This window comes from Fundulus heteroclitus, chromosome 18 (genome assembly GCF_011125445.2).
Source record: "Fundulus heteroclitus isolate FHET01 chromosome 18, MU-UCD_Fhet_4.1, whole genome shotgun sequence".
NCBI classification, from domain to species: Eukaryota; Metazoa; Chordata; class Actinopteri; order Cyprinodontiformes; family Fundulidae; genus Fundulus; species Fundulus heteroclitus.
The window spans coordinates 31,570,587-31,583,764 of NC_046378.1; the positions used below are offsets into that span (position 1 = coordinate 31,570,587).

At 37.9% G+C, this 13,178-nt stretch overlaps 1 protein-coding gene across 2 annotated transcripts in view; it reads left to right on the forward strand.

The window, feature by feature from the left end:
• Positions 1–13,178, forward strand: part of nbeab (neurobeachin b) — a 321,077-nt gene that overhangs the window by 187,505 nt on the left and 120,394 nt on the right. For both annotated transcript variants that reach the window (XM_036149598.1, XM_036149596.1), the window contains exon 38: positions 5,731–5,855. In XM_036149598.1, the coding sequence (XP_036005491.1) occupies positions 5,731–5,855 (125 nt within the window). The remainder of the gene's footprint in view (positions 1–5,730; positions 5,856–13,178) is intronic.

A 13,178-nucleotide genomic window follows, 5' to 3' on the forward strand; every position in this document is an offset into this window, starting at 1 on the left:
GCCACTCATACAGTACATATTTATTTATTGCATGAAATTAAATGTGCCTTCGTTCTTAGACCTGAAATGCAAAGATTTTCTCTACATAATCTGACAAAGAACTAGCAAAAAAATAACAGAAAGCGCTAATGAAAAGAGTAGAATGTATTCAGTACAATTAGTGTAGATTTAAAGTCCCAATTAATAATTCTGAGAAACAACGTTAATGGCTAAAACACACTTAAGTAAGTTTGCCAGATTCCAAGAATTGTTTAAATGTACTTTGCAGAAATTTCATAGATTTTCACATTTTTTGAATAAAAACTTTCCAATGACTCAAATGAATTACATTTTTACCATTCAGTTTTATTTTTACTTAAATTTAAGACAAACAAGCAGAATGTGTAAATTTATATTTTAATGATTAAATAGATGTACAAAGCAACTGAACAACCCATTCATTTTATAATGATCAGTAGCTATAATGGAATGTATACAAAATTCTTAATCCAAAATCGTCTTCCTAAATATATACATGTAAGTAAGCTCAGACCAATCAATTCCAAATAGCTACCCTTGTTTAATAAAGGCCCAGTTTCAGAGCTACTCTCATTAGTTAGACGGGGTGAAGAGGTTTAAATGAGCATGATGGGGGGGAGGATATAAGTGACTTTGAACATGGGATGGTTGTTAGTATTTCAGAAACTGCTGATCTGATGGCATTTACCTATATGGGCATATCTTGTTTACAGAGAACTGTCTAAAAAAAAAAGAAAACATCCTGTAAGTGGCATCAGTGGGTAGAAGAGAATGAACAAACTGGTTTGACACAATACATAAGCAAGAGTGACTTACATAACCACCAGCTACAACAACAGCCTGCAGAATGACATTTACAAATGTACAAAAATTGAACTCTTGAAGCAGATGGGCTATAAGCAGCAGAAGGGTTCACGGTGCACGGAAGCACCAAAATTAGACAACAGTTATGGAAAAAATGTTGCCTGGGTTTATAAGTACCAACTTTATTCAGATGGTAGGAGCAGAATTTTGAGAAAACAACAAGAAAACATGGATCCATCCTGCCACACATTAACGGTTCTGGTGGGTGGTGGTGGTGTCATAGTGTGGGAATTGCTTTTCTGGCCCACTTTAGACCTCTTATTTAACATCAACTGAGCGTTGTTAAAATATATGCATGATATAAGCCATGAATAATTAAGGCACCTCTAAGAGAAAAAAGGGGTCTACCCTGGTAATGGCAAGGTGTACCTAATAAATTGGCCTGTGAGTGTATTTAATCATAATGCAACCCAAATAACAATACCAGCCTTATCAGTCTCTGTTGGACTAACATAGAGTGTAATTCTATTCAAAGTGTTTCGGTAGGATTTGTTACCTAAACAAAGTTATTAGTATACCTCTTACATTATGCATGAAGACATTTTATTTATCGATTTAATAGTTTATATTTAGTGCCCTCAAAACAGCTTTTTTAGTTTCTGTTAGTATCTTCAGCTCTTTAAACATATAACCCTTCAAGTGAAATCAATATGAGCCTTACGAGTTGTTGTTTTTCCTCGAATTTCCTAACAATATTTTATAGTTGACAATAAAATGTATCAATCCCTTTTCCCCCTCCTGTTATCACAGTATTTTAAATTATGTTTGCCAGCTTCATTTTTCTATTGTATACCTTGGGCCGATGGGAGTTAGATCTGCCACATAACAGACCTCAACAAAGCCTCCTAGAGGAAAGATGTGCTTTGAATATCCATTTAAGAAAGGCTAGATAAAAAAAAAAAACAAGAGCTCCCTTACACATTTATCCAGCTGCACTTAGCAAGTCTGAAAACCTTCATAAATAATAGTGCTCTGTTTCCTGTAGGTTATCAGTGTTGGAAAATTAGCTTTTAAAATGCGGTTTGAAATCCATTTAGCTGATTGATGGGTGATGGGACTAATAAATTTTGCCAGTTTCTAGCGGGTCGGCTCAAAGCAATTCTTTATGGTTGTCATGAAGCGAGACACATTCGATGTGTGAAATAAGGATGTCAAACCCACTCTGATGAAAGGATCTTATTGGGAGAGCAATTTGTTACACAGGGGATACAGACAATTATTTTTGCATTAATAACTGAAACAATATTTGTCTTTTTTGCACTTTGTAAATTAAGCTTCTGAATTTTTATTTTTTAAGCTTCAGTTGGCACACATTTCAGCGCTAGCAATACAAACTAAATGGGTATGTAATTTCAATTTCTTAAAGGGAAAAATAAAAGATTTTAAGAGAATATAATGTCATCTCACAGATTGGTGATTTCCATGAATCTTTATTGGATTGTTTGGATCTTACCGTTGGTGGTCTGCAGCCCTAACAAAAGTCTGTACAATTTCTTTACTTGAATACTGCTATACGATCACTCGTATTTACAAGTACATCTCCATCAGTCTTTCAACGTAGTGTTCAATCATCCCATCAGATAAAGATTTTTTAAGAACTACCACATTAATACATTTTTTTCCAGCTTATAATAAAAACAGTAACGTGCAGGATTTTTAGTCTCTATTGTTTAAGTGTTAAACATGAAAAAAAGGAACAAAACAATCCCCCAGCATCAAAATCTCATGCAGAAAATCTGTAACGTTTTTGTTAAATCTGACCTCAAAATCCAATATGGCTGCCAGTCTTATAAAATGTAGTTATACCTTCAATGAAACCTTACACTTTTGAGGTGAGGAAGCTAATTTCAGCCACATGTACGCAGAGTCTTGTTCTTTTGCTCATCCATATTTCAGGACTAAAAATCTTGCTTTACAACAACAGTCCAGATTAGGACCTACGTCAGTGCAGATGAGGCCAAACTCTATCTCATCACATCTAGCTTCATCCTATCATGTCTCAAGAAGAAGGCATCAAGAATATTTTAACTCCTTCAGTTGGACCAAAGGCTGACGCTCAACACATTGGATGCTACTCACTTTAGTCCAATTGGGAACCATGGCAGCAGATTCAAAGGAACTGAATCAGATTCATCAAAAAAAAAAAAAAAAAAGATTTTCCCCTTTTCATGTCCAGCTTCATGGCAAGCAGAATAATGCTGTGGTTGTCGCAGTTATGCCAAACATATTTGCTTTACCAAGGAAGGGTTTATGCCTATAAATCGTCCCTTGACGCCCAACCCTTGATGGTTAATTTATTGATGTTGAGAAGTTGTGTAAAAACTCATGCTGGGCATGACAGAGGAAGAAAGTAAAGAGGAATAACAAGGACAGGGTACTAGAATGAAACCGAGAGAGAGCGAGAGAGAGAGAGAGGACATAGACACAATGAAGACACATACAGTCTTCACTGTATTTTAAATTAAAAACCGACAACCAGCTGCTACAAAGAATTCCTCCTATGTATGTCCACCATTGGGAAGTCAGGGAGAAACAAGCATGAAAAACCTGCAAAGATACACAACTAACAGAAAGAAAACACAGACAGCAAGGATTTGGAGCACAGGGCAACACAGCTACTGTATCATAAGTGACAAAGTGTGTGTGTGAACATGCAAAATTTGTGGTATAGGCCTTACTTTATCAAAGTACATTACTAGTTTCTTCTGATTAGTCGAAGGCACCTCAAGTGCAATGGCTGCTGTGAGGCTGGATGGTGAAGCAGCCTTCCAGCTTTCTCCACCATTTGTTCAAGACACTGAAGCCCAAGTTGCTTAGTGTTACCTTCTATGTTGATGTATGAATGTGTGAATGCTTTGTGCAGGTAAATCAATGTGACTTATAGTGTACAACAGCTCTAAATGGTCAGTATAACATCAACACTACAAGCATTGACCATAAATTGTCCGTTTACAATATAATTTGGATCACAGCTTGAAGACCATGGATCTAGAACAGCACTGGTCTTACTCGATGTTATAGAAAAACATCTATCTGCATGAAACAAAATAATATTTCCTTCAGATTCCATTCCATTTAGACGTTTGCAGGTGTGTTTTTTTAATCTTGTTGCACTCCTGATTTTAGGCACTCGGGTTTATAACATGACGAGCAACCTTAAGCAAACCAGTTGAAAGGAAATACATTTAAAACTGTTAATACTGCATTAAGGAAATCTTCAAAGAACGGATTTATCCCCCACTGGCATCTGCTCTCTCCACTTCCTTGAAGAATTAGGGGGACATAATCTTCCAAAATAATCACCCAGTTGCCTCCAGTGGATTTACATTTTTTACACTGTGTAATCTTGCGTTTACAATATCATTTACGTGGGTGTCTCTTTTCCACCCACTGACATCTGTCTTCTTCTCAGTTAAGCCTTGAGAGAGATTGGCAGGGGACAAGCTCAAGGCATTCAGCGTTACTTTGCATACGCCAGCTCTGCGACTCCGACATTCGCCGTTGCTCGGACACACTCTCAACTCCTTCTCGTTTTTTGATTGATATTTAACTGAAACTGAGCCCTTGTTGCTGTCAGGACGCGGCTAATTCTCCTGAGCCTTTTGATTTCTGACACTGGTGGATATTATATTCATGGAACAAGGAGGCAGTATTTTGTGATGTGATCCCCTCTAACACTTTAATCTGTTTAGACTGATTCAGAACTGTGTGGCTGAGAAAGGGGGCAAAATCCAAACAAAGTACAAGGCCGCCTGCCAAGGTTTTACAGCAACCGGGACACACAATGAGAAATCGCCTCTCGGATAAAAAAAAAAAAAAAAAAAAAAAAAAAAAACATATTTTGCCTGATCCAAGGATGTTTTTCGAATTTGGGTTTCCTGTTCATTAGATACATGAAATGCTATGTAGCAGGATAGGCTTTATTTGAGTGAGTAAAACAAAGAGAAGCATCAAATTGTCCATTTCCTTCCAACTGTTACAGTATTGGAATGTGCAGTTGTTGGTGTGTTTGACACATATTAATAAACATGAGAGTTGGAAAAAAAAATGCAGCTTTATTTTCTGTGAAGGCTTGGAAATAGCCCCAGATAGTGCACATTTGGAAAGCCCTGCACTTAGAAACCTAATGCTTGTCCCCATGCTTAATGGTTTGCATTAGCTGAAGCCATAAAATTATCCCTGGGTCCTCACTTATGTTGGAATAATCATTTACAAAGATGGTTACCACATGCTGGAACTGTTTTCTTCTTCTTCTTCTTCTTCTTCTTTTTCTTTATGGCTTTAATTCGCTGTTATTAATAATGAATAAAAATGCAATTTTCAATTGGGTTGCTCCAGGGCCCTGGGAATCATTTCAATGAATATTTCAGCACATTATTTTAATCATGGCTCTACATATGCAGCGGGGGGGGGGAGGGTTCGTTTTATAGGCTCATGCTTCAACCGCCCCAAGACCCTGATCATTAAACTCCACGCTGTCTGCGTTGTGGTTCCTACCTTTGATTTACAAGACTTGTTAAAAAACATTGTAAAAAAAGAAGCCAAGCTGTGCCATTTATACTTGTAATTTGAAGCTGTATTTGTAAATGGGGGTGCCTAAGATTTATGTGTGCCAGGTTTGCTGCTGCTCCCCGCTGTTCTGCTGTTGGCTTTTGCAGAGCTAACATTACTTAGACCTCTAGAGAGCTTGGCAGCATTCAGCCTAATAAAGTCCACCATAATCTGGTCAGATTTTACTCCCCCCAGATGTTTGTTTTTTTTGTGATTTGAAAGTGGCTGCTCTAATCAGGCCATCACTGAGGAGTGTGCTCTCTGTCTAATCTGTCTGTCTTCTTGTCTCTCTCATAGTCAACTGCACGATTTTTGGCGTCTCGATTACTGGGAAGATGACCTGCGGCGGCGGAGGAGGTTTGTCAGAAACCCTTTTGGCTCCACCCACTTGGATGTAGCATGCAGGTCCCTGCAAGAGTATGGTAAGGGCTTAGTTTATTTGTGGAAAATCAAAATCAAGTTGCAAACCTTATGTTTTTGTTCATGAAGTTCATCATGCTGAGTTGGAGTAGCTGGAAGTATATAGATGGGGAATATAAAACAAAATCTCTCTTTGCTGTAACTGATCTTGACTAGAACTTTTTATTGTTTAGTTTTACCTCCTTACTGTTGTCATATTAAAGCTGCCTCATCAAAAATTTGATTCTTCAGTCCTTCTGCCTGTAATTGAGCAGTTTGAGTTTAAATGTTTTGATAGCAAAACTAACAGCAGAAGCACCATTGACAGTGACCAGAGTTACCTTTCATTACACCCCAGCAGAGATTTTGAATCTTGGTGCTCTCTGTATTTCTGTGTTTAGCAATTTGAGCAGACAGTTGCATTAGTCTATTTGCTTTATGGTGACTTTCAGCATAACCTTTACTATATTGGGATCTGCATTTACCGTACACCATCATCTGCAGACGACCTGGGAGCTAGCTGTTGCAGCATAAGGTGGTTCAGCGAGTAAGATATATGCAATCATTACGACTTCTGCACCCGATTTTGATTTGTTGTTTTTGGATTTTCCCAAGCTAAAAACAACAATTTCAACTCATTTCTCTGTTAAAATCCCTCACTTTAAAAAAGCAATATTTAGCTGTTTTGATCTACACAGAGAAAATTGAAGAATTTTCCAAATTTGAGCATTGTTTGATAAAAATTAGAGTGAAAAAATGTCAGTGTTGCCATTTGTCACCAAATATTTCAACACCTGTTATAACAATAAAGCAGAAAAACGTTCCCCTGCCTCTTCTTAATGGGATCTAACCCTTAAAGGATCATATCACAAATAGTCAAAAACATCTACCAATAGTTTAACACTATTTTTTGGAGGAGATGAATGAGGTTAGACAATTATTATTGTTGTTATTATTATATCATTTTATGTTGCCTTTTTCTTTGCAACCCTGTGAAGTTCTGTTGACTGATGAATCCATGCAACTGTGACACAAAACTCCAATGTTAGGTCTTTGAGAAAAAAGAAAATTCATTTTCATTTTTTTTTTTTGTTTCTGTCAGAGGAATTGACTAAAGACTTGTTGAGGTCCTGCTGACATGCACTAGTTTTAATGAGTGGAATAATGTAGAAACTTGTCAAGCGAAAGGGATTGCCTGCAGTTTGATGCTCTCCATCAGAGGTGAGCGTCCTTTTCAAGCTTTTTTAACAGGCTTTGATGTGGCTGCATGGCAAAGGCTTTTATTAGGATGTAAAATGAAAATCATATTTTTCTTCTTTTTGAGACCTTTAGTAGATTTTAGGTGGTGCACTGGGACAATTGGCAGTCATTTGCCTTTATATGTATTGAGACCACTTTTGTCCATATAATTGATTGTTTTTACTGCTGTGATATTGTATAACTGTCCTTTGAATATCATGCTGCTGTGCAAGATCTCATAGATTTTGTATCCAATAATTATGGCATCCTGATATCTGTCTGTGTTATAGAGAATGTGATCCCAGGTTGGAGGCCACAGGTAACAAAATTCCATCAGTCAAAGCAAGCAGCAGAATCTACCTATAAGAAAATGAACAGACTAACAATCAGCAAATGAAGACCAGTGGGTTAGATTAGCTAAATTAGCCAGGGAATGGATTTTGCTCAATACACATCATAGATGACCAGAATACAGGGGAATTGAGCAAATGTAAGAAATAACATAAATTTGTTGCGCACGTAAAATCCTTAAATTTCCTCAAAAATTTATGGTGTGATTATAATCCAGTGCACCTTTAAATATGATTACCGTTGTGCTTACTCGCCGATTTTATGTGGTACAATGCACTCAAAAATCTATTAAAATGTGTAAGTACGACTTAGCAACAAAGCCACTCCACCCAATGGATATTTGGAGTATTACAGTACACTACCTGATCGGACCCCTGAGCTGTCTACAAGACTGCCTGACTGTAATGTCAAAATTATAAGTGCATTCATGCACTTATAGTGAGTACATGCTAGCAACAATAAACAAAGTAAGTTAATTTGATATAAAAGTTCAGTTTATTTTGGCCTTATGTTAGAAAGGGAGGTGTCGTCCAACTATTCTGTCCTCCCGGCAGAGACGGATAGCTCTCCCTTTTAGGAGAGAGTGGCGTTAAGGAGGAAACACATCAGACGCATTGCAAAGCGCAGCAAAGCAGCATACGTGCAACCTATGCTTAGGTTAGCTTTTCATTTTAATCAGTCAATAAATGTACACTAGTAAAACACATCCTGTGTCAAAGTTCACTTCCGGAAATATCCCAAAATAAGAGCTGTCGAATATAAAGCGCCCTGGATGATGTAGTTGTGACAAGCTATATATATATATATATATATATATATATATATATATATATATATATATATATATATATATATATATATATATATACACTCACCGGCCACTTTATTAGGTACCCCATGCTAGTAACGGGTAGGACCCCCTTTTGCCTTCAGAACTGCCTCAATTCTTCGTGGCATAGATTCAACAAGGTGCTGGAAGCATTCCTAAGGGAGTTTGGTCCATATTGACATGATGGCATCACACAGTTGCCGCAGATTTGTCGGCTGCACATCCATGATGCGAATCTCCCGTTCCACCACATCCCAAAGATGCTCTATTGGATTGAGATCTGGTGACTGTGGAGGCCATTTGAGTACAGCGAACTCATTGTCATGTTCAAGAAACCAGTCTGAGATGATTCCAGCTTTATGACATGGCGCATTATCCTGCTGAAAGTAGCCATCATGGGTTGGGTACATTGTGGTCATAAAGGGATGGACATGGTCAGCAACAATACTCAGGTAGGCTGTGGCGTTGCAACAATGCTCAATTGGTACCAAGGGGCCCAAAGAGTGCCAAGGAAATATTCCACACACCATGACACCACCACCACCAGCCTGAACCGTTGATACAAGGCAGGATGGATCCATGCGTTCATGTTGTAGACGCCAAATTCTGACCCTACCATCCGACTGTCGCAGAAGAAATCGAGACTCATCAGACCAGGCAACGTTTTTCCAATCTTCTATTGTCCAATTTCGATGAGCTTGTGCAAATTGTAGCCTCAGTTTCCTGTTCTTAGCTGAAAGGAGTGGCACCCGATGTGGTCTTCTGCTGCTGTAGCCCATCTGCCTCAAAGTTCGACGTACTGTGCGTTCAGAGATGCTCTTCTGCCCACCTTGGTTGTAACGGGTGGTTATTTGAGTCACTGTTGCCCTTCTATCAGCTCGAACCAGTCTGGCCATTCTCCTCTGACCTCTGGCATCAACAAGGCATTTCCGCCCACAGAACTGCCGCTCACTGGATGTTTTTTCTTTTTCGGACCATTCTCTGTAAACCCTAGAGATGGTTGTGCGTGAAAATCCCAGTAGATTAGCAGTTTCTGAAATACTCAGACCAGCCCTTCTGGCACCAACAATCATGCCATGTTCAAAGTCACTCAAATCACCTTTCTTCCCCATACTGATGCTCGGTTTGAACTGCAGGAGATTCTCTTGAACATGTCTACATGCCTAAATGCACTGAGTTGCCGCCATGTGATTGGCTGCTTAGAAATTAAGTGTTAACGAGCAGTTGGACAGGTGTACCTAATAAAGTGGCCGGTGAGTATATATATATATATATATATATATATATATATATATATATATATATATATATATATATATATTTTTTTTTTTTTTTTAAATCTACAGAGTGTAAGGATAGCGTGACAGATTTTAGACAAGGAGCCTAAGAATATAGCCTGGGAATACAAAATATTTCTCTAGTTTTCTTTCTCCATAGATATTCAGACCTGGAAAATAATCAATTCAAACGCACAGCACAGAAACCATGGACAGAGATTTTTTAAGGCAAAATACATTTATTTCTGTAGTATCATTGATAAGGCAATAAATAAAGGGTTTACTGGACAATAAAGGAACACAAAATGCATCAAAATTAAAAATGTATCACATAAAAAAGAAACAATAAAATGCTAATTTAAATAAGAGTTAAGTCTTGGTAGAAAGGACCTAATAAAACAGTCTTTGACTTCTGCAGTAAACAATAATGCATTTAATTGTGGTTTAAAAGAGCCAACGTTTTCGGCTCATCTTTGGCTTTACAGACCATACACAGAGCTGAAATGCAGAGGAAGTAAATGCTGCCTCCCTTCATTTGGTTCTGGTCTGGGAAAACAGGGAGCAAGTCACTAGTGACCTGAGGGGTTTATCTAGTTTACACCCGAGTAGAACCTTTGAAATGTATTCAGGCCCAAGAACATTCAGTGCTTTACAGACCGTCAACAAGATTTTAAATGATATGCCCTGACAAACAGGGAACCCGTACAATAATTTAATAACTAGTGTGATATCAGTTTTCCTGGTTTGGTAAGGACTCTGCCAGCATTTCGATGTGGTAAAAACCAACAACTCAACAGCCCTTAAAAAGCCAAAGAACAGAGCCCAAATGTTGCAATAGTCTGGTATTTGAAAGGAACCTCTGTTGGTCCCAGTGCCAATACCAGCAAACTCAATATCACTGTTGTAAATGTGTTTGAAGCAATTGCAGTGGAAGAAGGTGTGAGAAAAGACAACTACTATTGTTTTTAAACTCATCAGTATGTTGTTCTTTTTTTCTTTAAACAACAAACTATTTCCCAATTCAGAAACTAGATTTATTCATTTTTGTAAAAAAAATTTGACCAGATGAATCACAGATGTCTTCTTTCTTTAATATGGAAATAATATGTTTTAGACTAAAGTGGATTTTTGTTGTGTTGCTTTTTTTTTAACCACATTTTGGATTTAGACTTTTGTTTGTACCAGATGTCAAAATCAAGTTCAGCACATTTCTCAGGATCACCACAGAGTAACAGAATAATGACTCTCCTATGGGTGATAATTTGCTGATATCATACATACAACTTTGAAAACAGCGATGGAAAAACTGGTGTTGTAGCATAAGCTATTGAATCCTTTTTGGTGCATTGTGTGTCTGCCTTTTAAGGCGTGCGGGCCCTGATGGCATGGTTGAACTCTACCTTAAACTCTGCCTCATTGTCCATTAGCAGCACTGACAGCTTAGCAAGCACATTCGGTCTCTGGCCTTTGCCTGTAATAACCTGCCGTGGTACATCCAGCCTCCGCCCAGAATCAGACTATATTGTAAGGTGATTGGAATTGGGCAAGCATGAAATGGAAGTCACGTTAATATTGATCCAAATGTTTAACGGGGTGTTTTACCTCCTGGTGTCCTTGCTGTCTCATTTCAGGTGAGGGGCTTCTCTTGAAGCTGATTGCACCAGGCGCCGATCTTTATAGCCTTTTACTTTAGCAGGCATAGCCTCATGATCTGATATTAACCTTTCCCAACATTATAATTAAAGGCATTATGCCGAGGCAAATGACATCACAGTGCTTCCCACCATACATATTCAGATGTATGAATGTAGGTTCTAAGGAAATACGGTGGGGAAAATAAGTATAGAACATGTCAACATTTTGCTGAGTGAATGTATTACTGTTGGGATTATTAAGGAAATCCACGCATACAAATCAATTCAAGCAGTTTGGTTAATATAATAGGTTGTGTGGAGTAACATAAATATTGAAAACGTGAAACATATGTTATAGGAATCCAAAAAAATCTGAAATTACAGCATTAAAAAAACAATCCTACTGTAAAATCAGTTTGTTTAGCTTAGATAAATGGCCTATGAAGGGGTTTCTTATTACCAATGTATCACAAGAAACATGTCATAAAGGGCAAAAGCAAATGGGCCTCTTGAGGCCTTTGCAACTAAATTATTTTAAACCATGCAGATGGAATTGGCTACCGACGCATTCCTAAACCGTTGGGGCTATAATCTGGAAGTGTAAAGCACACAACTTCATGATTTCTTATACAATAGTCAAAAAATATTCTGAAGAAAAGTAGTTGAGAGCCAAGAAACACTTGCAGGAAGCTTTAGAAAGACTTGGAATTAGCAGGTACAGTTTTTATTTGAGAACAGTGAGTAATGCACTCAATCACAATGGCCTCTATGTACACTCAACCCAAAAGACTACACTGCTGAAAGAAGCAGGTTAAAGCCCAATTAATGCTTGCTGCTGAAATGTTGAAATTAAATAAAAATTAAAATCTAAAAGGATTTTCTGGTCAGATGAAACCAAACTTCCTTCCTGTAGAGGATATTTTGCAAACCACGTTTGGAGGACAAATGTCACTGCAGCATTTAAACATTTTGGGCAGAGAATACTATGATGTGGGGTTGTCTTTCAGCATAAAGTAGTGGTAGACTTCATATTCTTGAATGTAATATGAATGAAGAAATTTACCGAGACAGTCTTGGTAAGAGTTTAAAGAGTACAATGAATAAGCCCCCTTCAAGATTTCCAGGGGGTTTGTTTGGAACAATGGGTCAACGTGACTCTTGCGCAAAGCATGAAACTCCGTACAGGAGACGACTTGAACCTGACACTACAAGCAAGTGGAGAACAACTTTCCTGCTAAGAATGTCATACGTTTCAGACAGTGCTTGTTCCCTGTGCCGTTCCACTTTATTACACACCACTTTTTGTGGACTTTCTCGTTTTGATTTCTCTGTATGTGTCGATTACTGGAGTTGTTCCCAACATCTGGTGTGAATTTCATGTCAGCAGCCCCATTAGAAATATATTCACTGAGAAACACATTGACACATTGAACCCATTTTTTTTTTTTTTTTGCCTCTGTACATTTCCTTTGCTAAAAAGAGTTCATAATATTTAGGTAAAGATGGAGGATTATCACACAATGTCCTTACAGTTTTTACACAGAGACTGAGACTGTTGGGTGACAATGGAGTTGACACGCAAAGCACTTACCGCAATATTGGAAAAAGATCACTCCCAGAGGAAGCGTCTGTGCTGTGTAAACCGCTCTACATCAAAAGTTGTATTGCTTACTTTCACTTGCTCAAAAGATTTTTACGAATGGCTTGTGTCACAGGAAGTACGAAACTGTCTTTTTCCCTTTATTTTTTTGCTATACAGAATAAATAAAAGTTAAGAGACAGAGGGGAGAATTGCATCACTTTTGTTACCCCATGAATAGGACTTTTTCTCTTCTTTTCGCTTGTGGAATGCTGAGCCAATGGAGAGGGAGCGTAGGAGTGCTGGATCAGAAACTGAGTCTGGAAAAAAAAAATAGAAGGGACCTAAACCATCCTATAAATCTCACAATATATAAATTGGAGAATAAGTACATAAAGTCATTGCTAATTGCATAAGCTGTAAAAACCCAACCTGAC